Source organism: Atractosteus spatula, chromosome 24, assembly GCF_055471065.1.
Source record: "Atractosteus spatula isolate fAtrSpa1 chromosome 24, fAtrSpa1.hap1, whole genome shotgun sequence".
NCBI classification, from domain to species: domain Eukaryota; kingdom Metazoa; phylum Chordata; class Actinopteri; order Semionotiformes; family Lepisosteidae; genus Atractosteus; species Atractosteus spatula.
Genome location: NC_142729.1, coordinates 10210402 through 10235006, shown reverse-complemented (window position 1 = coordinate 10235006; position 24605 = coordinate 10210402). Strand labels below are relative to the sequence as shown.

Sequence of the window (24605 nt, the reverse complement as noted above, 5' to 3'; positions counted from 1 at the left end):
CGAGTTGACATTGGAAGCCTGCCACACCCGGACTCTTAAACCAACGCATTAGCACGTCAAAGCCCATCGAGGGTATTGAGCCAGTATTGGCTTTAGTATTCCCCCCCTCTCCCCTCAATTCAATTCAATTCAAGGTGTTTTATTTGCATGACAGATGGGTACAAGCAGTGTTGGGTATGTATATTGTAACGCTTACGGCAGACAGGCACTGTGTAAGAGCCGGCGCACCAGAGCAGGGCACCGAGGGAGCGTCTGCATTTCTAACTTAGTTTTTAAAATTAGTCAAGCAATATGAAGCATCCCCTTTTACTTTGTGCCTGAGCATAAAAAGAATAGGAGCATACTGCAACGCGTGTGAAGTCCATAAACGATATTAATTTTGGAACTTAAACATACAGTATATGGCTGGTATCGGTACTTTAAAGAAAACATACACACCAGTATTCCATTTCTCCCTAAACATTTTAAGCATCGAAGTCTTTAACTACCGCGATACCGGAGTCAACAAGCATACTTTTAGAATTTGATTAAAAGGGAATATAATATGGAATCGCGTATCTCAAGAAATTAATAACGATATAATTATATTCATGTTGCAAAAGAACTGCAACGGACATAAAAACTCCCTTGCTTTTAATAGAGCGTTCCATAATTTCTAACTACGAAAATGCCAGGTGAAAGGATTTGTAAACATATTTTGTTAAAGCAAGTCAGTTTTTTCCGCAACACATAAAAGACATTTTTCCAAGAAAGTTTAGCCTTTGTCACTAATGAAACCACTAAATAAAGACATAAATATAGAAATCTTAAGATTTGTTTTATTTAATGTTGGTAGCAGGATGAACTGTCAGAGTGTATATTTTGTCGCAGAGTTGCTGCAAGATGTTAACAGTGAAAAAGGTATTTAGAAATGAGTTATTTCAAGATGAAAATTTTCAGAATAATTGCAAATCTAGCAGGATAGAGAAAGCACAGAAAACTGGCAGTTAGATTGATCAGATTAGTATGAAAAGTCATTTAGCAAAGGGAATTAGAAGAGTGACAAACTAGTATACTTTAGATCTTTTTTTTCTGAACCAGGGACAATCTGATCATGTTTCCCTATAACAATAATAAAAAACTTTATTTGATATATCACCATTAAAGGTGGCATCTCAAAGCAATACAGTAGATGTAAAAACAGATAAAAGGACCACAGATTACAAAGTAAATGCATATAAGAAAGACAAGCAGGTAGAGGTGCTACCAAAATTAGAAAATGAAGCAGATACAGACACTAAGTCTTCTGAAAAGAAAGGTTCTGAGGTTAGATTTAAACTGGCCCTGGTGTGTGTGTGTTTGTGTCTGTCCTGTGATGGACTGGCGCTATGTCCAGGGTGTATTCTGCCTTGTGTCCGTCGCTTCATTCATGTGCATCCAACACACAGTTCAACGCTAGCAACTACACAAAATCTAAAATATGAGCTCTACTTGCCACTTACAGTACCAACAGTACCAGCTAACTTTAGTAGTGACATTTTCATGGATCTTTTTAACAATAAAATTTACAACATCAGACTTCAGACACAATTAAACAGGCCTCAAAAAAGTCTGGTACAAACATTTTCAGCATGGAATAAACCGTTACTTTAATGGTATAAACCTTAAATGGATTCATATTCTCAATAAGATTTGGTGCTCAGTAACATGACTTAGAAAATGACAGAAGACATACGTATCATGCTTATCCTTCTATTTTTCATAATCGTAAACTCCTTAAGGCAGTTACATTTTCTCTGTTCTGACCTGGAGTTACAGAGAAATTTAAATTCTAATAAGAGATTTGTAATGAGGAAAGTCATACCAATCACTCATACAGTACCAGGATTTGCAATTACAATACAAATACTTTCTTTCTGTATGTGTTTATTTTGCAGTTTGAGTCTATGGCATTCCTTTGGGGGTCTATACTCCAAGGCATGACTTTTTTATGTATAAACATCAGTATTTACTGCTATTAATTACTGTACGATTTATAGTTGAAATCTGAGCCTAGATATAAAGTTAGATATAAAGTTAAAATCTCGACAAAGCAATGTAGGAAATACAGAGAAAATAAATCCTTTCTGACATCTAAAATCAGTTTCGATCAAGGTCTCTAAAACGAACAAGAAAAAGAAGATTTTCGGAGGGCAATTACGCTGTGTTTATATAGAATAAGTGATTTATGAGCAATCTAATTTCTTGTTCGTTTAAAACAGTGAAATGTCAGCTGTAAAAGATCGCACCAGAAACAGCACTCTCTCTGCCTGTCATAGACGTTCAGGAAAGGCTGAATGAAGTCATGTCAAGTACAATAATTCGGAGATCAATAATACCAGTTGTAGGACAGTACATAAGGAGGATAAGGATTTTGAAGTTGACTCGAAATCTGATAGGTAACCAGTGCAAGGACTTGAAAACAGGTGTAATGCATCCGTGATAGGATTCTTGCTGTCATATTCTGAACATATTGAAGATTGCTCAGTGTGGATTTAATTTCCCCAGTGAACAGGATGTGCATTTATTAATTCTAGAAAAGCCTTTCTTGATTTCTCTAGTTCTTAGTTTCTCTAGTTCCCTTTAAAATAAACTATTATTCCACAATGCAGAGTATTACATGGCCAGTATTTACACATGATATTTGTGATTTAAAGAAATTAACACAAGCAGCTTTTGAAGATTTAAGTGTTGGCTGAGTTATTGCAGGATAAAAGACTAGAGATGTTGGCAAGAAGAAGATAGTTTGGGGAAAGCTGAGGAATACACTTATAACAAGAACACTTCCTAATGGGGTTAGGCATACTTTTGATGAAGATGATGAAGTTAACAGACTATATGTTTACATAGATACTGAAATAAGGATTGTATTTTAGATTATGTGTAGTTGCTGGCATTGAACTGTGTGTTGGATGCACATGAATTGAAGGAATGGGCAAACATAGCTGATGCGGATCCACAGAGCCAGCATATTAAGATGTTTATAATTAGAGGCAATTTGTTTAAATAACTAGGTATGGATACTGATGTGCAAGAGAGGTGGAAAGGCTGTTTCCTTAAGCCAGCAGTATAAAATATTTTATTCTCAGTGAGATGCTGCCATTTCATAGTGGGTTTCTAACACTGTGTATAGTTCCATCCACACAGTGCCTTTACTTCCATTTCTAATCTCTTTATCCAGTACAGAGGATTTGGAGCCTATCCCAGTAAGCAACGGACACAAGGCAGAATACACCCTGGACATAGCGCCAGTCCATCACAGGACAGACAGACACAAACACACACAGACCAGGGCCAGGTTTCCCATAAACTAATTAACTTACCAGTATGTTTTGGAGTGCGAGAGGGAGTCATATCACACATATGGAGAAAAACCATGTAACCCAGAGAGAACATGTAAACCCCACCCACACAGGATGGCAGGAATTGAACCTAGGACCCCACTGCTGCAAGATAGCAATGCTAACCACTTTGCCACCATTATAAATGGATGGATATCTTAGTTATCTTTCTAGTTCACAGGTTTGCATGCATAATTTAATTTTGAAAGCCACTGAGACATCAGGTACTACTGTTGTATTTATGAAAAAGAAACAAAACAAAAAACATACTAACAACTGTGCCATCCTACTCCTTAGCTAATACATTTTATTATTCATAAACAGTTAACATTGTTAGCAAAATATTTTGAATTATATTTAACCCTATTTTTTCTTTAGTTTTGTATTTAACTTATTATATGATAGTCAGACTTAATGTATATTTGAACAATGAAAATATATTTTTACAAGATTTTACATTAAGCACTTAAAATTAATATGGTTAATAATAGTAAACTGTAACATGCTGTAACAAGATCGGTTAAACAGCGAAGAAAATGCTTTCAGAGAAAATGTTTCAGGTGTGAAGAACATAGATCTCCAATGCAATTTCAACCAAACCTGTTCCCACACACCCTGCCCCCACTACCATTAGAATATACACAAAGCACTCAAATCTTTCGAGCTAATGATCAGGTGACCCGAGAGAGAGCGAGAGAAACACCAAGGGGTGCGGAACCAGGGAACTATTTACATGGAAAACGGGCGATCTCCCCAGACTGTCCGCCCGTTTCACTGTTACCTGGATACCTCTTTATTTAGAACTCACTAACACTGATTTTTAGTTTAGAAGGATTCAAGTAGGGTTTTAGATGAAAGGCAGCGACCTTAATCAAGCCCAAATCACAATTGAACCCATTCAGAGCCTACATTACATTTTCGCGTTTCATTCTGAGCAGAAGACCCTCACACCTGAAGAAGGGGGAGGTGTTTTTCGCTGGAAATCTCGCCTGCTTCTACTTTACAACCGGAGTGCTGGCTGTGACGAATTAAACCGGTATTCCAGGTTTCAATCACAGACCATGTGACATGGGAGTCAGGAAACTAACACCGCGCCACCGGATTTGATAACGCTATAAAAACGCTATAAAATAATGTGACTTGGCACAGAACAAGTTTACAGCACAGTACAAAAATGCTGACCATGACTTTAGAAGCATAAATTGCCTTACACTCAATTTAAACACAAGCTGTCTTTAGCCCTCTAAGCTGGTTCATACAGAAATGTAGAGATCCAGGCTCAGAACACACAGCTTCATTAGCGAATACATATGCAGGACAACTAGAGAAGACGTTTTACAGAGGATGGATTTTTAGAAACATCCCATCAGTGACATCACTGAAGTCAACTCCTAGGTACTGTAACTATCGTGTGGATAGTTTCACAAGAATCAGACAAAGGTTTAAGCATCGCTTGTTCTAGATAAAACTGCAAAAAAAAAACAACCACCCATAATGTACTTCTTTGCGGCTCTGTTTGCCCAAATCATATATTCACAACGTGAAATCTAGAACATAATATTACGTAACCAAAATCCGCAATATGGAAACAGAACCTGTGTAATTGTTGATAGATGATGTACTCGTAACATTTTTTCAAGACGAACTACAACATTTAAAAAATGACTTGTATGTACTTGATATCTCTAATCAATCCACGGGTCCCAGCACGAAACGAAACTAAAACGCATACCGTTTCGCGCTTCTTATTAGTTGCTCAAAAGTAATTTGACCGTATGAAATGCATAATATAAACCTAGAAACATATACGTGAGTAGTACTTAAGCACTGTAGTATCTGTGTTAAGACATACCTCTCAAATACTGTAAATCAAGTTAAAAATATCTCAAGACAGATTCTGGTCATAATGAAACCATGTTTCGTGTATGTTTTCTTTAAAGTACCGAGACCAGCCATATACTGTATGTTTATGTTCCAAAATTAATATCGTTTATGGCCTTCACACGCGTTGCAGTATGCTCCTATTCTTTTTATGCTCAGCTACTAAGATTTCCCTTCAGTGGTAAAATTAGATATGAATATTCAATACTTAAACGGGCACAGTTAAGACATTAAATATACATATACATACTGTATACAGTACAGTTTGCATACGGTAATATGTTTATGTTCCTAAATCAATCTCTTTTATGAGCATGTGTAAGGCATGGTGAATCGATTCTCAAAAATTACTGTACTTTGCATGATTGGAAAAAAATGCGTGATTGCGAAATGCTGTGGTGTTACTTTTACAAAGACGGTCAATGAAAAAAAGACTGTGGACCAGGGCAATACTTTGAGTTTACAGCTTGTCCAAGGTCATTTATTATTAATACTATTATTAATATCTTCGTTAAAGACTTTGATGGCTACAGCTCAAACATGAGAGGTTGAGCTTTATTAGCTCCACCTTGCGGAAATTCCGGATACTATTATTTTGCTAGCGGTATTTACCGGTAACTTGCGGTATTTACCGGTAACTTGCGGTAGACTGCGTACAGCATACCGGAAAATAATGCGGTATCGCCCGCGCATTTTGAATGGCTGCATCTGTACACTGGTCAGTTCGTGGTTGGTTACAGGCTTCTATGTGGTGTGCTCCTCTATTGCGCAGCTGGGCAGGCAGCCAGTGTTTGAGGCACCATTAGTTGGAACAGTAAGAGAAAACTGTTGAACCTTCCAATAAGTTTCAGTAAGGACGTAATTGAAACCAAAATGAAGGCAACTGTCCATGAGGACCTGAAGTGAGAAAACCTGATCCAGTCTTTTTCTCATAATACAATTCTATTAAAATATTTATAAGGACCTTTAACTGTGAACTTGCAGCTAAAAGCAGTAATTACATTTTATCTGTAAAGTATTAAAATGGTGGTGCAATGAGGATAACTCTTTCAAAATGTATATTTTTGCTTTTCTGTTGTTTAGTTTACACCATACTATGTAGAGTACCCAACAAATGGAGAAGAAGATGGATTTCTCCCTTTTGTTATCTACGACATCATGGGAATAGATGCAATTGTGAAGAGTCCTGACGACTTCATCAGTGCAGTGAATGGCCACATAAAAGATGGATACACGGTAAAATATACTTACAATGCATCTCCATTCCATCACCACATTGCTTTGGGAAAATCATCTGTTTAGGCATTAGCCTCATTAGAAGGATGGCTTGGGAAAAGAAAAACATCCTTCTCAAGGAGCAGAAATAGCCAGTCAGTAGGTCAAGGTACATGGAATATTTTTTTTCAGCTTTGGGAGGAACCTGTGTGACGAGAATCAGTTGACAGCATCTCTCTACAAGTAGGGAGTTTCAGAGCCCTTTCTTTAGTAGACAATGTCTCGCTCAAAAGTCCAATTTGGATATATACAATACATATGAGGAACAAAGCAAAAACACACAACAAAAAAGCAAAAACAACATGAACACTTGAGTTTATAAAACTAATTTGTTATTATTTTTCTAAAACATATATATATTTCCATTCCTTCCAGACATTTGGATGCTTTTCAAGTATCTCAAACACTAAAGCACAGAATAGGGCATATATTGTTTAGATCCGTGGTTCTCAAACTATGGTACGTGTACCACTGCTGGTATGCAGAGAGCCCCAAGGTGGTATGCCAGATGACCCTGGAAATTTGTTGTGTGCACTGAAAATTTGGGACGGGTTTTCATATTTTCTATTTTAATAAAATAAATGTATATGTCATATACGCAGCCTATGTACTACGATACAGTGCATGCTAATACTTGAGTGCTACTATGTAATTCTATACCATTCTATAGGAATGCATGCTATGAAACGGACAATTGTATTTTAAAAAAAAAATTTAAATAATTTTATCTCTTTACTGTGCATGTTTTAATCCATGTAATGGGTTAAGTGTGTGCTTTCTGTGCTGTAAGTTGGGTGTTCAAGACCAGCTGTCACCATGAGGTTTGTTTTAAGGAATAAAAATGTCTTTGAAAAACTAAAATAGCAAATATTATGGACACTATATTGACATTTTTAGAATTTGATTAGTACAGAAAATAATATGGAATCACGTATCTAACGAAATTAATGACAATATAATTAGATTCATATACTGTGGCTCAAATTCTGCTAAAAATTAGACACAAGAAGAGTATTATTGGAAATGTTGAGAGGCTCTGGCAGAATTTCTCTGTAAACTGAAGAGTTATAGTCATGATTGTTTCATAAGGATGTGAAACATGACAATTTGTTACAGTTACTAAGTTACTGACTCAGTTTCAGGTATGAAGAATATAGAATCAGGTGTTTCGTAGATGTAGGGATAGTACGTAATTCTGGCTTGCTGGTCAGGTGACTGAGGGTGGTACATTATTTCCCACTGCATTCTGGGGAATGTTGTTTTGACAAGAAACCTCCATCTTGTCTCCATCTATCCCTCTTTCACAATTCGTCATTTGTGAATGAGTCAAATTAAAAATAAAACTTGTTTACAAAGAAAGTGGAATACAGTAATACTACCAGCTATATAAATACATATATTTAGGTCCTTAAATTAACATAGTTATTAATTTCCTTAGATATGTGTTTTGATATTATATTCCCTAATAATTAAATTCTAAAAATGAGTTTCTTTTACTGCGATAACGAGCAAAAATAATCATGGAAAATGGTAATCACTTAACTCACTGAACTTTGAACGTTTTGTGATATTTAGAAATACCAACAAATTCAAAAAATTCAATATAGTGTCAATAATATTTATTATCAGTAATAACAGTAGTAGTAGTTTGAAATTATTCATTGTTATTAATAAATGACCTAGCTTTGAACATATATTTAGAATTATAAAAACTGTCAATATAGTGTCCATAATATTTGCTATTTTAGTTTTTCAAAGAAATGTATATATGTATAAAATTCATAGCGTTAGCTGGGCTCATACCTCCAACCTCAGACATATAAAGCATACGCTTAAGCCATCACGCCACAGACATAATCACATGAGAAAGAGTGAAACTGAAGCAGACATATCCAAAGAAAGTGTACAATACATGAATATAATTATATCATTATTAATTTATTTAGATACGTGATTCCATATTATATGCCCTATTAATCAAATTCTAAAAGTATGCTTTTGTTTACTGCAATAATAAGCATAGTTGCTGAAAAGGTTAGAACATTATAACTTTTTATAAGTATATAAACTTAATATAGTCAGAAGGAGCACGTAAAAACGTTTCCAAAACAACCACATGAAAGACTTTGATGCTTAAAATGTTTAGGAAGAAAGTGGAATACTGGTGTGTATTTTTTCTTTAAACTACCAAGACCAGCCATGTACAGTTTACATAATATGTTTATGTTCCTAAATTAATATCATTTATGAGCATGTGAAAGGCATGGTGAATCGGAGATTCTCAAAACTTACTTTGTATGATTGGAAACGAATATGTGATCATATCAACGAAATGCTGTGGTGTTACTTTTTGTCAATGAAAAAATAAAGTATTTTCGTTTACAAAGAAAGTGGACCATGGTAATACTTTGAGCTTACAGCCTGTCCAAGATTATTCATTATTAATACTATTAGTAATATCTTCCGTAAAGACTGATGCATAAAATATTTCGACATAATTAAAATATTTAAGATAAAGGTGTTACAGATGGAGCCATTCAAAACAAGTGGGCGATACCGCATTATTTTGCGTTGCGCTTGACGCGGTGCACCGCAAGTTACGGTATTAATACCATATATTCTCGCATAGTACCGCATGATACCGCATGATACCGCAAGTAAAATAATAGTATCCAGAATTTCCGCAAGGTGGAGCTAATAAAGCTCAACCTCTCATATTTGAGCTGTCGCCATCAAAGTCTTTAACGAAGATATTACTAAAAGTATTAATAATGAATGACCTTGGACAAGCTGTAAACTTAAAGTATTGCCCTGGTCCGCATTCTTTTTTTCATTGACCGTCTTAGTAAAAGTAACACCACAGCATTTCGCAATCACGCATTTGTTTCTGATTTGTTTCTGATTTGATTTGTTTCTGAAACTGATTTGAGATGTCAGACAGATTTATTTTCTGTGTATTTCTGTGTGCGCATTTCATACATTGCTTTGTTTGAGAAGATTTTATATTCAGGTTCAGGATTTCAACTATAAATCGTACACTAATTACTAGCAGTAAATACTGATGTTTTGCTCCCTCTTACCACAAAATATATATGTATTGTAGCTGAAATTAACTTTTTTTCGTACGTGTCTCTACCTACTGCAACTCGAACACGGAATGGTTAAAAATGGCGACAAGTCAGACACCCAGAGGCGGGGGGTGCGTCTTTCCACCTCCATAACTAAAATGCCAAATAGGAGTGGCGCAGCGCGGTTTTCATCACTCTCTGCGGGAGTGCTGGCTGTGACGAATTAAACTGGTTTCACAGGTATTTTCAAAGTAGAAGGGGGCGGGTCTTCCAGCGAAAGACACCTCTCACCCCCCTCCAAAACCCCTTTTGTTGCTTAGTTACAGTAGTACTTAAGTACAGTAAGTACAGTACTTACGGTAGTACTTCTCGAGTTAAGAAAGTTTTTAACTTCCTGAAAAACAAGTAATAATTTAACAATATATGTAAATGTTTTATGATATATCGCTGTTGTGAATGTCTGTAGAGTGCATCTTATTTTTAGTTTTGTAGCCAAAGGGCCTTGCAGATCAGATCAGATTCCCTTCCCCCCACAGAAAGACAGACAAATGTTTTCACTGCTTATTAGTCACTATTCACCGCACGGCGAGCAGCTCCAATTTCAGGCGTAAGCGATAAATACTGTATACTTAGCTGAAAAGCTGTACAATGCAAGAATTTTGTTACTCTAGGAGGTTTTGTGAAAAAGCTACTGGCGGGCCAATTGCAATCGTTTCTATTTTTAAATACATGTACCATAAAAGTATGGTAATTAAAAACCATTAATACTTTTGCTTGGGTTTAAATAAAGTCAATGTTTTCTCTTTTGGCTAGACTTGACTATTTAGCCATGAGATATACAATAGATTGTCATTAAACAACCTTATGTTTATTTATCTTCCTTGTTATGCACAGTGGGAATGATAATGTAATGAAAATTAATTTAATCACAGAGTGCTCATAAGCTGATACCCTGGATTCTCTCCAGACACAGCTGTATGAGCTCCACCAGCCAGGACAGGAGGCTTTACTGTACACAGAGAGGGGCGGGAGGGGGGAACAAGCTGCCCAGTCGTGTGGAATGCTACAGAACCCTAAACAGACAATACACACTAGCCGAATATTTGACCAAGATATCCAGACACAGCTGGATGAGCTCCACCAGTCAGGACAGCCAAATAAGATACACTCTACAGACATTTACAACAGCGACATATCATAAAACATTTGCACATATTGTTAAATTATTACTTGTTTTTCAGGAAGTTAAAAAACACTTGAATTACTTATCCAGTCTCTCAAAATAAAATTATTTTTCAAGCAATGTAATGCAAGATGCTTTCTAACGTCGGGCAATGTGTTTTTTTTTTAATCTAACATTGACAGCCACATCTTAAATCTTGTCAGTCAGCTCTTTTTTCAAAATTGGAATTGTGGTGATTCAAATAACTTGGGATAACAAGTGGTCTCAAAGTCTTCGAGCTCACAGAGCTTCAACAACAGATGACAACTTCCTTAGTCCTTCCTTAGTCTTCCTAAATTTGTTAAACGGGGTGGGGAGCACTTGGGAATGCGAGTTAGATTATGAATGAATAAAAACATTTTATTAAAAACACGTTTGCATTTGTTTGGGAGCTATATTATGTATTTTTCATATATAAGATGTAATGATGTGTTCCTGCTTACACATTGCACGACTTTAAAAGCTATAAAAACAGGTTTTGATTCATGTCTTTTTTAAAGCTGCCTTTATTTTCTTCTCCGTCACTACCTGCCAGCCGGCTCTCCTGCGCCCCGACCAGAGAGAGACACATGACCAGCCCCCCGAGAGAGAGGGCGAGAGTGTATCTTCTTTTTAGTTTTGTAGCCAAAGGGCCTTGCAGATCACATCAGATTCCCTTCCCCCCACGGAAAGACAGACACATGTTTTCACTGCTTAGTAGTCACTATTCAGAGGGAAATGTGGTGACGTCACCGTGCAGGCGAGCAGCTCCTAGAGAAAACATCAACTTTATTTAAACTCCAACGAAAGTATTAATGGTTTTTAATTACCGTACTCTTATGGAACATGACTTTGCTTAAATGTATTTAAAAATAAAAATGATTACGATTGGCACGCCTGTAGCTTTTTCACGAAACCTCCTAGAGAGAAACCTCCTTTTTCACGAAACCTCCAAACAGAGCTGTTCAACCAGTTTTTATCAGCCACCTCAAGTGTCAGGTGTAAGCGATAAATATATTTAGCTGAAAAGCTGTACAACGCAAGACATTTAGTTACTCTAGGAGGTTTCTTGAAAAAGCACATTGTGCTGCTGTAATACAGTTTAAAATAATTAAAAGTCTAAACAGTATCAGCTTATTTATGGGTTGTAATATAAAAAAGTAAAAAAAATGCAATTTAGCGCTTTCTGGCAAGAGGAGACACCCAAATTAATAATGTAACATCCTACTGTTTGTACATGAACATAGTTATACTGTTATTTCTTTAGATACGCGATTGCATGTTTTTTTTAATCCCAGGCGGGACCCGGCATCCATAAGAATCAAGTAATAGGTTTCTTTGCGCTTTGACAGATCGTCTTTAAATCAATTGTTGATTTAAAGTTTGACAGTAAATGTTTATATTGTAACGCATACTGTACAGCCTCCATTTCTCTTTAAAAATCTAAAAGATCGTTTGCACAGCCTAAGAGAGGGAGAATGCACTACAATAGATTAGCATACTGTAGAGGAAAACAGTATAGGCATCGTTGATATGAGGACTTTTGAAACCAAATTTCCCAATTTTAATATGTGCTTTTCTATATTTATTGTCAATTAATTGTCCATAATATTGCTATTCTAATTTTTCAAAGAAATGTTTGTTAAGAGAAAAGTCATGGTACCGGCTGGATTTGAACACCTAATCTGTGGTTTATAAGTCAGGCACCTAGACCACAGTACCACCAGCAAGATCACATGAGGAGTGGTGAAACAGCCCTACACAAACAGTATCAACAGACATTGTAAAGTGTGTAGTCTTGTGTTGTATTACATGGATATAATTATATCGTTATTAATTTCTTTAGATATGCGATTATATATTATATTCCCTATTAATCAAATTCTAAAAGTATGCTTGTTGACTCTGGTATCGAGTGTATTCGCAGAAAAGCTTAAAACTACCACTTTTTATACACGTTATTTCACATGTTAGTTAAAGACTTCGATGCTTAAAATGTTGAGGGAGAAATGGAATACTGGTGTGTATTTTTTCTTTAAAGTACCGAGACCAGCCATATACAGTTTACATACTGTAATACTGTATGTTTATGTTCCAAAATTAATATCGTTTATGGTCTTCACACGCATTATGCTTCTATTCTTTTTATGCTCAGCTACTAAGATTTCCCTTCAGTGGTAAAATTCTATATAAATATTCAATACTAAAACGGGCACAGTAAAGACATGAAATCTACATATACATACTGTATACAGTACAGTTTTGCATACAGTAATATGTTTATGTTCCTAAATCAATATATTTTATGAGCATGTGAAAGGCATGGTGAATCGGAGATTCTCAAAAATTATTGTACTTTGCATGATTGGAAACAAATGTGTGATTGGATCAACGAAATGCTGTGGTGTTACTTTTACAAAGACGGACAATGAAAAAAAGAATGTTGACCAGGGCAATACTTTGAGTTTACACTTACAGCTTGTCCAAGGTCATTCATTATTAATACTATTAGTAATATCTTCATTAAAGACTTTGATGGCCACAGCTCAAACATGAGTCAAGCACACCACAAAATAATGCGGTATCACCTGCTTGTTTTGAATGGCTGCATCTGTAAGTGCAATTGCAGCTGAGCCATCATTCTGTTTTAAAAGGACTCACTTAGGCACCCCTCCTGCCCTCCCAGTGACAGCAGCATACCTCGCTTATTTTGAACGGCTGCATCTGTATCATGTGTGGAGAAAAAGCTGCTAAACAGCTCGACCTGCTGCCCCTTTTCGAATGACACAGTCACTTGTAGAATTATTGATTTGGCAGATGCAGTCAAAAGTATGCTGAGAGAGCACACTAAGATTAGCAGATGCTTTTCACTGCAATTATATGAGTCTGCAGATGCCGTTGATTTGGCCAATTTGCTAATTTACGTTAGATATGAGTTTGAGGGCACGTCCCATAAGGATTTTCTGTTCTGTAAACCGCTACCAACAAGACCTACAGGAGAGCACGTATTTCAGCTTCTGAATGAATTTATCGAAGAGAATGGCATCGACTGGAAAAATGTATCAGACTTTGTACAGATGGTGCTAGAGTGATAATAGGCAGACACAGCGGTGTAGTTGCACAAATTAGAGAGGTTGCTCCAGATATGAGGTGGACGCACTGCAGCATCCACCGCTATGCCTTGGTAGTCAAGAAAATGCCTGAGAATTTAAAATCTGTTAGACTCTGCTGTCAAAGTTGTGAATGTATCAAGGTTAAACCAATGAAATAACATACGCTTTACTCGACTAAACAGGTTCGCCCCTCTCACTGAAATGGTAAGTGCTCAGTGCTATTTTTATTATATGTGTGTGTGAGTGTGAGTGCACGTGCTCATGTTGGTCATTGAGATTTTCTGTGGTTCCTATGAGAAGATGACTTGTAGGTGGTACTTGGATGCTTTGGTTTGATCAGGGGTGGTACTTGGTCCAAAAAGTTTGAGAACCACTGGATTAGATTGTCCAGAGCCTTATTTGTTTTTTTTAGGCACAAGCCCATTGGTACCACTCCAGTGCCCAAGAACACATTGATTATGTTAAGGATGACAGGACAGAGGTCAGAAGGAAAGGATTGAAATACAACAGTAGGTTTTAATATGCCAGTGATGGACTTCATACATGATACACATTTACTAAGGCAAGCAGTGTCAATTTTGAGAAACTAGAAAGGGAGAACCAGTAAAACTAGGCATGCAGGAAGGAGGAATAGTAAGATGCTGGTTGAAAGAATGCCAGATGTTGTCAATGTTGGAACTAAAAACTCTAAGAAAATGTTGCAAAGTTACAGTATGTTACAAGTAATGTAGTAGGAAGGTCTGGCTAAAGAAGTCTCCTGAGGGTGCAGAACAGATATCTAGGATTGTAATGGTGGTTCTCAATAATATCGGAGAAGTACTGTAGCTGGATCTAGCAGAATTAATTGCAACCTTGAATTCAGTCAAGTGCTCCTACCAAGACTGAAGGTGTACATTCAAGCCAGAAAGTTGCCACCTCTGTTCTAGTTTGCGGGAGACTGCCTTCATTGGCCGCAAATGGCCAGTATACAATGGGTATACTATAGGAGCAACTACAGGAGATGGTTTGAGTTTTAAGAGGAGCTAAGGTATCAGTAATTAATGGAGTAATTAATAGAGAGCTATTTAATACTTGTACCTTGCTTATTGCATTTCCATTGTCTTTCTCTTCACCAGTTCAATCCAGTCAAACCTCTCAGTGCCGACTCTTTGGATTACAACAAGAATCCCACTGTGAATGACACGGCCCACTGTCTTGTCTACGTTTTGGCAGCAGATCAACTAAGCATTATGGGAAATAATTCTCTGAAGATCATAACAGACATCAGATCAAATGTCAGTGATATTGGTAAGAGAATTCCCATATAAGGGAAAACAAAATGTAATGTTTAAACAATCTGTTTAAAATTATTAAAGACAAAATCTTTCTCATTGATGTCAACATGCCAATACAGTAATACAGTATAGTATTACATTTTTGTATTGTACTAATACAATACAGTAATACAGTACATTAGTATAAGTGTAATAGTACACCACAAAGTACATCAGTGTGAAATTATAAAAGTAATTTTATAATTACTGCTGGGGTCCTTCTCTGTCCCTGCAGTGCAGACACACCCAACATCACTCTTCTGAAACACAGCCAGGGTTCTTCTGGCCACATTCCTTGCTCTCTGGATTTCACTCTGGTTTACTGTCATAGCCAAAAGCAGAATTCACACGTCCCCTGTCTTCTGACTGAACAGAGGTCTCTCCAGAGAAATCAGACAGGCCATATACTGTATACCATATACATATACCATATACACCACAACTGTAGCTCATCAAACCCTCAATTTGTTACAGCTATAGCTTCCCAAACTGGATGACAGCCTAGAGCTCATTGTAATAAAAATACTCAAAAGACACAATGAACACAGACCCTTTTAAATAATGATGAGTAACATTCAATTTCAAATTCTGAAATGATGTTCTGTGTAATTGAAGAAACTTAAGCAAACATGATTAGATCTCTCAAATACTTAAAAATTACAAAGAAAAAAAAATTGCTACCTGTCACGAATATACTGTACTGCAAGCAGCGAATTGCAGTCTGTCAAAGGCATCAACAGTTTGGTGGACTTTGCCAAGGAACTCACCTTATTTTACTGCTCAACAGTGACTGTTGGTAGAAGGTCACAGTTGCATTAAAATAAAAGATGCTTCTTTAAAAAAATAAATACCTAAATATTAGTATACATTTTAAGAGGTAGAATTGCAGTAACTGTTAATTGATTTGACATTTATTTGTAGAAACAACAGTAGATTTAATCAAAATGTCTAGGATCATAGGAGTTATTAACATGAAAATGAATTTGAGAGTATTTTTGTATATCATGTGATTTCTACATATTTTAAAAGGAATGAATAAAGTCGGGATCATACTGACTGCAATCACAGCACAGTACCAGTTAAAGATCCTTTTATGCCACCACTGCAACAGGCCCATTAGTTCACTTACTCATAGTGTAAGAGGACCTGGGGAAGGGTCATCTCTAACCGGTATTTCAGGAACGAAACACTGAAAATACTAAATATGGACCTTAGCAAGATGGAGGCCAAAAGGAATCAGCTGACCAGGAAATGGAAAGGGTCTACCCTGAGAAACAACGAGACACAGCTGAGCCACATCAGGAACCGAAATATAAGTGCCCCGGAGGCAGTGAACAGGGCGGAAGCCGGTAAGGTGAATGCGTTTTGGAGGAAAAGAGTGGAAAGAGGTGCATGATTAAGGAATAACGGACTACTGCAAGGAGAAAGGTTTATGATTTTGGATTACGGACACTGGTTAAGGATACAACGCGGATTGGCTTTATTATGAACTTGTGGAACTCGGAACGGATCAGGACTAAGGGAACGGATTACGGACTGTATTAGGAAGGCAGTTATTGAAAGAAACGCCACGGATCTGAGGACGGTAAAGTGGGGTGTAAGTACTACCTTCGTTTACATAAACTATCCCCCGGAGACACCACAATTGGTGGAGGATGCGGGCAACTCCCCCTTGGGTTTGAAAATCAAAGAGAGCAAGTTTTTTTTTTGGTGTGTGTGTGCGGGTTTCACTTTGCGCGTGTGAAGAAACGCTATGGAAGAATTAATACAGCAGTTGTCCCAGGCCACCCTCACCCAATTCCAGGCATTAAAAGGACAACGAGAAGCTATCGAAGCGCAACTGGAGGCGAACCAAATCCAAAAAGAAACCAACGAACGAATTATAGAGGAGCAAAAATTAATACGCGCAGAATTGTACAGGTTAAGGGAAGAAATCCGGCAGGCCCCGGTAGCGGGGAGAGGCACCGCTCAGGAGGAACAAATTACGCTAGAAAAGATGACTGAGCTTGATGATGTGGAAGCGTATTTAACCACCTTTGAAAGAACTGCAGCTCGAAATGCATGGCCCAAAGAGCAATGGGCTGGGAGAGTAGCCCCTTATTTAATTGGAGAAGCCCAAAAGGCATATTATGATTTAAAAGAAGAAGATGCAGAGAATTATGAGACTCTGAAAAACGAAATATTGGCAAGACTAGGGGTAACCATGGCAATACGAGCAGTCCGGTTCCACAATTGGAGCTACCAGATGAACAAGCCTACGAGGTCTCAGATGTTTGACCTGGTACATCTGGCAAAGAAATGGCTCCAGCCAGAAGAATTAAACCCAGGACAAGTGGTAGAAAGGGTGGTGTTGGATCATTTCGTGAGGAGTCTGCCTGTGCACCTGAAAAGGAAAGTAAGTGAAGGGGATCCCCAGACCCTAGATCAAGCCGTGGACTGGGTGGACAGACACCATGCCACAGAGGCCCTGATTAGGGAGAGAAAAGGGGACTTTCGGAAGGAGGAGAGAAGAAGCCCCAAGAGTCTGGAAACCGAAATAAAGTATCGGGCAATAAAGTATAGTGATTATCGGGAACCTATACAGTTAAAAAAAACCCTTCGGGGGAAGTCTGACTCAAGGCCCCGGCCATGGGAAGAAACCCGGCGATGTTTTAATTGTCAGGAAGAAGGGCATTTAGCCAGCTATTGCCCCGGCCTGCCCGAACCCATGCAGGTAGACCCCAGAGACGAAACCCTATGCAACTACCTTACAGCGGGGGTCCCGACCCGCAAGGATCCCCATCTTACAAAAATTGAGATAGGGGGAGAACCCATCGAGGCCTTATTGGACTCTGGCAGTACGGTGACCCTGGTGACCCCTACAATACTTCCGGGAGAACTAGAGATTCCGAGAACAGAGGGAATACCTATTACTTGCATTCACGGGGACACCAAAGACTATCCGACGGTCGAATTGAGCATCTCTACAGAACAGGGGACCTACCGCTCAACGGTAGGAGTGGTTGAGCAGTTGCCATACCCTGTCATACTGGGACGAGACTGTCCCCATTTCCTCCAGATTTGGAACATGATCCAATCAGCTAGGCCAAGACCAATCCCCTGCCCGGAAGACAGTGGTGACGCCCCTACCGACGACCCTGATGAGACGGACCCACAAGAAGGCAGAACTGAACTTGGAGTTGAGTTTGGAAATATGGAACTACCGAACTGGGAACCCCCAGAACGTCGGGGTAAGTTTGGGATGGCCCAACTAGAAGATGGGAACTTGAGACATGCGTGGGGACATGTCAGGAAAATTGATGAGGAGTGGTGTACTGATCCTAACACAGTGAGTTACCCATATTTTATGACAAAGAATAATCTCCTTTATCAAGTGCAGCAGAAGGGACAGGAAGAAGTGGAACAACTCCTTATTCCCCGGCCCTACCAGATGAAGCTCCTCAACTTGGCCCATAGCCACCTCCTGGGTGGGCACCTGGGGGTAAAGAAGACATCCGAGAGACTCCTCTCTAGGTTCTTTTGGCCAGGGATCTATAAGGCCATCGAGAAGTACTGTCAGGAATGCCCCGAGTGTCAGAAAAGTGCGCCACAACCTTATTATAGGAACCCTTTGATTCCCCTCCCAATTATTGAAACCCCCTTCGAACGGATTGGGATGGATTTGGTGGGGCCCCTGATCAGAACCACCAAGGGTCACCAATATATTCTAGTAATAGTAGACTATGCTACCAGGTACCCCGAAGCCATTCCGTTGAGAGCTGCCACCGCCAAAAACATAGCTAGGGAGCTAGTACAACTGTTCGCTCGAGTCGGAATTCCTAAAGAGATCCTAACTGATCAAGGAACACCATTTATGTCGAAAGTCATGAGAGACTTATGTAAGCTACTGGGTATACAGCAGATCCGAACCTCTGTTTATCACCCTCAAACCAATGGTCTAGTAGAACGTTTTAATAAGACCCTGAAAAGCATGCTTAGGAAGACGATGTAAAAGGATGGAAAAAATTGGGATCAGCTGCTCCCGTATCTCATGTTTGCGGTTCGAGAAGTACCGCAGGCTTCGACTGGATTTTCCCCCTTTGAATTATTATACTCTCGGAAACCACGGTGCCTATTGGACGTGGTCAAAGAATCGTGGGAACATCAACCTTCCCCTTTACAAACTATCATTGAGCATGTGGAACAGATGAGAGAAAGAATAAATGTTATTGTTCCCTTAGTGAAAGAAAACTTGGAGAAAGACCAGGCTCAACAACAACAAATTTATAATAGGGGAGCAGTTGCGAGGGAATTTCAGATTGGGGACAGAGTACTGGTGCTAGTTCCAACCCCAGAGTGTAAATTCTTGGCATCCTGGCAGGGACCTTATGAAGTGGTGGAAAAGGTGGGGCCAGTTAACTATAAGGTCAAGCAACATGACAGAAGACGGCAGCATCAAATCTACCACATCAATTTGCTGAAAAAATGGCATGGCTCCGAAGTTCTGCTCACCCACTTTTCTCCAGACCCTCTGGAAGAAGAAATGGGTGCGGAAGCCGTGGGAGACCTGGCTCCGGCACAAAAACAGGAACTACAAGAATTCCTATCCCAAAACAAAGATGTTTTTCCCGGACACCTGGTCGAACCCACCTTATACAATATAAGATCGTCACGGAACCGGGGAAAAAGGTAAGGCTACCCCTGTATCGAGTACCAGAAGCCAAAAGGAAATTGATTAAAGAAGAGGTGGGTAAAATGCTGGAGATGGGAATAATCGAGGAATCCCATAGTGAGTGGGCTAGCCCGATAGTTCTGATCCCCAAGCCGGATGGAACTATCCGATTTTGCAACAATTTCAAAAGGTTAAATGAGATCTCGCGGTTTGATGCATACCCCATGCCCCGTATAGATGAACTAATCGAACGATTAGGTAACGCTCGATACATCAGCACCCTTGATCTTACGAAGGGATATTGGCAAGTGCCGCTGGCCAAAGAAGATAAAGCCAAAACCGCTTTTGCCACACCTGAAGGACTATATCAGTATAGGGTCCTACCCTTCGGTTTGCATGGCGCTCCCGCAACATTTCAAAGATTGATGGACCGAATTCTGAGACCGTATCGGGATTTTGCAGCCGCCTACTTGGATGACGTTGTAATCCACAGCACGACCTGGGAACAACATCTACAACACCTGGAAGCAGTAACTGGAGCGTTGCGAGCAGCAGGATTAACGGCCAACCCAAATAAATGTTGTCTGGGGGCTAGGGAAGCCAATTACCTGGGTTATACGATCGGGAGAGGATTGATCATGCCCCAAGATCAGAAAGTACAATTAATCAAGAACTGGCCCAAACCAACTACCAAGAAGCAAATTCGAACGTTTTTGGGACTGGCAAGTTACTATCGGCATTTCATCCCAGGGTTTGCAGCCATGGCCGCCCCTCTACACAATCTGACGAAGATGAGCTGTCCGGAGAAAATAAAATGGACCGACTTGGAAGAGAGGGCTTTCCAAGACTTAAAAGCAGCTCTCACTTCTCAACCCGTCTTACAGGTACCAGACTTCAGTAAGCCTTTCATGGTACAAACTGATGCTTCAGACACTGGGATTGGAGCCATACTGTCGCAGGAGATTGAAGGACTGGAGCATCCTATTCTGTATATCAGCCGTAAGTTGAATCCGGCCGAAAAACACTATTCCACGATAGAGAAAGAATGTCTAGCAATCAAATGGGCCCTAGACTATTTGAAGTATTATTTATTGGGAAGACAATTTATATTATACACAGATCATGCACCATTAACATGGATGTTACAAAATATGGATAAAAACGATAGAATTACACGATGGGGTCTTAGTTTCCAAAGATTTCAATTCCAAACGGTATATAGACCCGGAAGGAAACAAGGAAATGTAGACGCCCTCTCCCGAATGCACTGTTTATTTTTTTCTAGATCACCCGAGGTCGGGGCTGATCTCAGGGGGAGGGAATGTAAGAGGACCCGGGGAAGGGTCATCTCTAACCGGTATTTCAGGAACGAAACACTGAAAATACTAAATATGGACCTTAGCAAGATGGAGGCCAAAAGGAATCAGCTGACCAGGAAATGGAAAGGGTCTACCCTGAGAAACAACGAGACACAGCTGAGCCACATCAGGAGCCGAAATATAAGTGCCCCGGAGGCAGTGAACAGGGCGGAAACCGGTAAGGTGAATGCGTTTTGGAGGAAAAGAGTGGAAAGAGGTGCATGATAAAGGAATAACGGACTACTGCAAGGAGAAAGGTTTATGATTTTGGATTACGGACACTGGTTAAGGATACAACGCGGATTGGCTTTATTACGAACTTGTGGAACTCGGAACGGATCAGGACTAAGGGAACGGATTACGGACTGTATTAGGAAGGCAGTTATTGAAAGAAACGCCATGGATCTGAGGACAGAAAAGTGTGGTGTAAGTACTACCTTCGTTTACATAAACTATCCCCCGGAGACACCACAATAGATATCACAGCTATTAAAGCCAAAGAGTTCTGTCTGAAAGTGGTGTTTTAAAATTACTTAGCTGTAGTCGTTAACCTAAACTGAATTTAAGATACTGAAATATCCATTCTGATACACGGAGATCTTTATTTTGTCCACAGATCATGATTAGGAGTAGCCATAAAAAGAAATACAGTAAAGCAGTAATGAATCAATGACATCAAAATGTGCAATAAAATAAAAAATAGCTTCTACAATTTACACACATTCACAAAATAAATCTCCACCTGGTCAAAGCTGTGATGAAAGGGGCAATTCTATCAAACTGCATAGTAAAACATCAGTCCATAATGTCTCAAAAAAATATCAAAAGAATACTAAAAGAAACTGTAGCCAGTGCTCTTGAAACCTGTAATAGAAATTAAGAATAACGTTCTCCAGCTGTGTGAAATGATAAAAGTAAACATAACACAATATAACCTAAATGGCACAGATAAAACATTCACAGCACCTGAAAAACAAAACAAAAAATAGATAAATGTATTATATGCCAAAAACAAAAGGTTTGTACCATGTATTCTGAACATACAGTGTAGCCTTACCTTACACACCCCAAGACATAATCAATGACACCTGACAGACTCATCCAGCAAATATTCTATTGGTGAGAGAGCACAATATGTAAAATCAAATTCCATAGAAAAGAAATTTGAAATTATAGCCAATAATAGCTCCACTCTTTGCCATATCCCCTGGGTCTTAAATCTTAACCACTGCATAAGGAAGGTTTGAGAAAAAAAAAATATTTTGTTTCTGCAGATATTCCCCAGGTTGTGCTGTTAACAAAGGTGGATGCAGCCTGTCCATTGGTAGCAGAGGACCTCAGAAAGGTGTACAGGAGCAAATACATCAAACAACTGGTGAGTTTAAACTTTGTTGCAGTGGGTTTTAATATTAATTATTTATAATTATATTATTTATTTATTAAATATTTATTTAGCACTAATCTCCCATCTTTATATTTCAGATAGAGAAAACCAGTCTGATATTGGGCATTCCTATAAACTGCATTCTTCCTGTGAAGAACTACCATAAGGAAATCAGCCTGAATGATGAAATTGATGTCCTGGCCCTGACATCACTGCTGCAGATACTCAGATTTGCTAACAGCCACTTACAAAACTTGAATCAAAAGAAATATAAGAGATAGTTGCAAAGTATTTAATAACTATGCATTAAATCTTAAACTGTCTCCAAGACACATCTGAACAGCTTCATTTACTCAATTATTTTTTGTTATTATGATACTCAGGTTTTGATTAGACATTTGATAATGTTTTCTAAATAGACTCTCAGTCTAAGAATATGAAAAAAATAAGAATAAAAAACATGTGTTGCAAATTAGAATTAGAGAGAGATGCAAACCCCAGATTTGAACTGGCCAACCAGAACCCTGGATGACAAGACTTTGAAATGCCTTTGTTTGTGGCGAATAAATAGGGCAAGCCAAAATTGCTGTAATTCCCCACTCTTTGTCGGGGATATTCAAGAGCACTTGTTCTGCCCTTACCTCCAGGACCATGGCCACTTGCCTGCCATGTCATCGGTGGTCCAGTTAGTTTCCCATACATACAATCTCAATGTTTCAGCAGGCTGCCCTCCCTGATATGTTAACTGGCCTTAGCAGGGACAAGGTTGAGCTTCCAGAAAGCTCAGAACTAGCAAATTGTGAACCCATAACTTAAGGACTGGAGGATCTGGAGGGTCAGAGTGGCTCTGGATGACAGGTTTAGAACACTAGTGACACTCTTTAAACCTACAGTCACAAACAGAAGAAGGACTGGGATTCCAGTACCAATACTCACTACTCTTCCTGGTATTCCACTGAGCCTGATTGGCTAGAGGTAACTTGCAAAGAAAAAAGTAATAGGTTTATTCCATGCTGAAAAGAGAAGAGAGAAAACACAACATTTCGGTTGTGAAACCTTCTTCAGGTTTGAGCACTTTCTCAGAAGAAGGCTTCACAGCCGAAACATTGTGTTTTCTCTCTTCTCTTTTCAGCATGGAATAAACATATTACTTGTTCCTTTGCAGACTACGCATTCTGATGCAGATACCCACCTGAACTAGAGGTAACTTGACTGAGCAATGAAAAATATTGTTGAAAAATATCTAATATTGATTTTAACAGGACATTGCAAATGATTAATACATGTAAACTAGTTTTTTTCTTTTAAAAGAGGTTGTGATTTTTTTCAGAAGTCACAAGTAGCCATATTAGAAGCAGTATAAACCACTCCATGTCACACAGTTTCATGGTTCAGATGCAGCCATCCAACATGCACATAAAAACCTGCCTCAACAGTGAGCAAGTTGAGGTATACTGTAGTGTGTTTCAGCATGCCAAATTTAGCACTTCACTGCCCCAAAGAAGACCGAAATCATCTGTGGTGTGTTCAATGTTAGTGAAACACTAGCTTAATTTAATCTGTTGTACTCCTTATTTAAATCCACCTAATATGTAATCATGTAACTAATTGAAATTAAAGTGGTTGAAAATAAAAGTAACAAAATAACAATATTTCAGAATATTATGAACAATATTAATTTAGGAATATAAGTGCAAAATATAATTGTATATGTATACATTTATAAATTAAATTTAGTTTAATAGTTGAAAATACAAAATAAAGTACACAAAAATATTCCAGTACTTTCTGCATAAAGTTCTTTAACTCTGTCACTTGCTGTGGTTATTTTGGGAAAGTTTGTGGACATGCTTGTCTTCATTTCATTTTCATGCTGTCAATTGATTTTCTGTTAAGGAAATCATTCTCATTTTGCCCTGTGGGGTTTTAATGAGGCCATCCATTCAGTCTGAAGCATCTATTATATTAGGAAACACAGCAATAAATGTTAAGATCACAGTGC

General features: G+C 38.5%; 1 protein-coding gene across 3 annotated transcripts in view; it reads left to right on the top strand.

Annotated features, from left to right (window-relative positions):
* Positions 1–23587, top strand: part of LOC148815875 (interferon-induced protein 44-like) — a 48926-nt gene extending 25339 nt beyond the window's left edge. Inside the window, exons 5-8 of one of the 3 annotated variants that reach the window (XM_088904676.1) lie at positions 6324–6476; positions 15013–15184; positions 22494–22594; positions 22702–23587. In XM_088904676.1, coding sequence (XP_088760802.1) covers positions 6324–6476; positions 15013–15184; positions 22494–22594; positions 22702–22884 — 609 coding nt within the window. In that variant the 3' untranslated portion in view covers positions 22885–23587. Of the gene's footprint in view, positions 1–6323; positions 6477–15012; positions 15185–16070; positions 21646–22493; positions 22595–22701 lie in introns of those variants that run through there. The other 2 variants (XR_016086024.1, XR_016086023.1) reach the window with 2 other exon arrangements.
* The last annotated feature ends 1018 nt before the right edge of the window (positions 23588–24605 follow it).